The sequence below is a fragment of the Nestor notabilis genome, unplaced genomic scaffold, assembly GCF_000696875.1.
Source record: "Nestor notabilis isolate BGI_N333 unplaced genomic scaffold, ASM69687v1 scaffold15315, whole genome shotgun sequence".
NCBI classification, from domain to species: domain Eukaryota; kingdom Metazoa; phylum Chordata; class Aves; order Psittaciformes; family Psittacidae; genus Nestor; species Nestor notabilis.
Window position 1 is genome coordinate 1,091 of NW_009929983.1, and position 3,574 is coordinate 4,664.

General features: G+C 42.6%; 1 protein-coding gene across 1 annotated transcript in view; it reads right to left on the reverse strand.

The window, feature by feature from the left end:
• Positions 1-275: 275 nt before the first annotated feature.
• Positions 276-3,574, reverse strand: part of MDN1 (MDN1, midasin homolog (yeast)) — a gene marked incomplete at its 5' end in the record, with an annotated part of 87,463 nt that continues 84,164 nt past the window's right edge. The window contains 2 exons of the mRNA XM_010015230.1: positions 276-686; positions 1,759-1,901. Coding sequence (XP_010013532.1) covers positions 498-686; positions 1,759-1,901 — 332 coding nt within the window. The remainder of the gene's footprint in view (positions 687-1,758; positions 1,902-3,574) is intronic.

Genomic DNA, 3,574 nt, shown 5'->3' on the forward strand with positions numbered 1-3,574 from the left:
TCAAGTACTTACTTTTTGGCTGTTTAAAACCAAGCTGCTTCCCCAGCTCCTTCCCAAAAAGGCACTGGCCACATGGGTGAAGCTAAAGAATGCTTTTTTGCAAAGACACCTGAAGTTCTTCTAATGCAGAAATGCTTTCCCAGAAGCAATACTGCTTTTTCTTATTGCAATAGACAGTGGCAGGAATAATTTCCACTCTGTGAACATCACACACTTTCTTTTTTTTTTTTTTTTTTTAAGAAGTAATAAGTTATTACAAGAGAATTGTCATTGAGAACAGGCAATGAAAGAAGATGATGGTCTCACCATTGCATCCTCTGACAAATGTGGAAGAATGCCCCTAAACCATCTTGTTCTTACCCAGTCTGACCTGCCAGAGGGCAGCTCCTGCACATTAATCCTACTCATAAAGAGGCTTTGTGAACTCTCCGATGAAATGCCGTTTCATTTATGTCAGTGGCTTAGCAGCAATCAGGTACTGGCTTTGTCTACAAAGTCTACAAAGTGTCTGAGGCAGTCACCAGTTCAAACCATTGTCTGAGTGCGTCACTGAGAGTTTCTGGGAGCGCGTTCACATCCCTAAGGATCATGTAGAATGGGAATGGGAATTCTTCCATGTAAGATCTGATTTCAGGCAATTCGCCGGGTCCTTTGAATATAGGTACTTTGATGTCTAAAATGGAATCCTGTAAAAAGAAAAAATTATGTTACTACTTCAAATAGTTTTAATTCCTCCTCTGATAAATTAGAAGTTAATAAGAGAGTTCCAAGATTAAAAGCTGTACCTGTTCGATGGTGAATCAAACCAAAAGCTGAACACAAAGCAGTTAAGTACTTTCGTCCTTTTAGATAAAAGTGCTCTAATCATCAACTTATCGGCTACAAGAGACTAATATTAAGCTTCTGCAAAACCAACTTCCATAAATAAATCCCGTCTTTCCTTAGTATTTTATGATTTGAGTTTACTGTTAGCACTTCAGTTCTATACACTTGATGCCTTCCTGACAATCTGTCATCCGTAAGCTCCTTAGGGCTGAGCTCAACTTGTATCTGTGCAGTGATACAAGATTCTTTTGCGAATTATAATATTTCAATACTACAAAGACAAAAATCAGATTAAACTCCAGCTGTGCTGCTTGCAAAGTAACTTCTTAGCTGCCCAGCGTAGCAGCTCAGAAAATTAATAAAGCTTATGAAAAACACATTTCACTGTCCAGATTTTCACTTGACATTACAGCCAGGTTTCATTTGAACCTCGTAACTGTCAGCAACAGAACTGGTGGTACCCAGCTTTCCCAGTTCATGTACTAAATAACTCTCCTATACTCCTTTCTGTCTACTTTCACACTGGCTCCAACTGCCATATCAAATGGAGACTGCTGTCAGACATGATCAATTTGAATCAAAACTGAGATGGAACAAAGCATCTCTAAACCCCTGAATTTGTCAACCTGCCAGCTACTTCTCTGGTGGCCAAAAATCTACAACCTTTACATTTGAAGACAGGACCTCTTAGTTAGCCTTTCCATAGAGTGGAAACCAATTTTTTTCTTCTTAATACAAAAGAGGATAAGAATCACAGTAGAGGGAAATCATAGAAGATCTGACAGACATGAAAAACTGAAATTGAGCTAAATATCTTTGACCTCTGCAAAAGATAAGATAGCACTTGTATAGCACTACAAAAGACAAGAAAAAGATGTGTATCGGTTTCTCATTCACTGCAGTTGAATACTTCTCCCTTGTTCACTTACTTACCCGGGAATTAGGATTGTCCAGCACTACAAAAATAACAAAGATATTGGCATTCTGAGCTGCTTGAACTGCTGCTGTCACTCGCTCCTTGCCTTCCAAGAAAAGGCCTCTTCCATCAGATACAATCAAAAGCAGCTGCGCTGTTTCTGAGCACAAAGAACATTTAAAATTACAGTGAGTTAAGAGTAATCCATTTAAAAGGCAAAAAGGAATATTTTGTTCTAAGCCTCATGGGTATAATGGAAAAATGAGTATTCCTAATGAAATTAAGTCTTTATCAAAGAGTATTCTGACTTAGCATTAAACTGCAGTTACTAGTAGGTCAAGAAAGAGAGTTTTTTCCCACGGTGTGAAATCATTGGGATTAATGGGGAAAAAAGCCCCAGTCCATCAGTACCATAACCAAGGATGAAAGGCATGGAAAATACCAAATGAACTTCGTCACAGCCTTGTCTTTCATGCCTGGTAATTGCCTAGGAGTTAAATATTGGCGGGATTACAAGAGTCCAGCCACTAGATCACTACCTCAGTAAAGCAGCAATGAGACAAGAGTCCGAATCTGTTCCTCCAGAAGCAGGTACTTATGAGTGCATCTGTGTTAGTGTTTCACCTTGGACTGTGCTTTTGAAACACGTTTCCCTCTTGTCCCTGCTTTAATGAGCTTGGCTTCCACAAGAGCAATCTTGGACTGCCCCAAATAAGTTATTTTTGGAGGAAACTAATCCAGAAGATAAGTTCCAGAGGCACAGTCAAGGCAGTACAAGCAATACAGGGCATTCTGCCTTTGGGACCAGACGAGCCAGTTTGAAGCAAATCTCTTAAAACTTACACAGCACAGATGTTCCTCTGCACTGACCATTTTCTGGTGACACGTTACTTGACCCAAGTTGCCCCCAAAGATATATCCCTGTCGTGGTTCAAGCCCAGCCAGCAACCTGGAACCACGCAGCCCCTCGCTCACTCCCCCCGCGTTTCCTTCCTCCCCCAGCTCCTGGAGGGATGGGGAGGAGAATGGGAGGAATGTAACTCCCACGGGTTGAGATAACAGCTCTCCAGTAACTAAGGTATAATACAAACCACTACTGCTACCAATAATAATGATAAGAGGAATAACAAGGGAAAAGGACACAACCGCTCCCCCCCCGCCGACCGATACCCAGCCCGACCCGAGCAGTGATCTGGGCCTTCCGGGTAACTCCCCCCAGTTTCTATACTGGGCATGACGTGCTGTGGTATGGAATACCCCTTTGGCCAGTTTGGGTCAGGTGTCCTGTCTCTGCTTCCTCCCGGCTTCCCCTCCTCCCTGGCAGAGCATGAGACTGAGAAAGTCCTTGGTCAGAGTAAACATTACTGAGCAGCAACTAAAAACATCGGTGTTATCAGCGTTGTTCCCAGGCTGAAAGTCAAAAACACAGCACTGCACCAGCTACTAAGAAGGAGAAAAAATGACTGCTGTAGCTGAACCCAGGACAATCCCTCTGAAGGGACATTCTAAGTTATGCATCTATCATCTTTTCATTACAAGGGAAATCACAGTAATTACTGCCAGGAATGCAAGCCCCTCTGTCCTGTTCCCCCTACAGCATAATGGCTAGGGGAGGGATGTAGAACACTTACTCCTTTTCTGCAGACAGGTCCCAAATATGAGAGGGCTTGGTCTTTTTACTAAAGGGGTGATGTATCCTACTGCCTTTTTTGTGCTAGCTGTCTGATTTCTCCCTTATGAAGACAGGCTGAGAAAGTTGGGGCTGTTAAGCCTGGGGGAGAGAAGGCCGCGTGGAGACCTCATAGCAGCCTTCCAGTATCTGAAGGGGGCCTA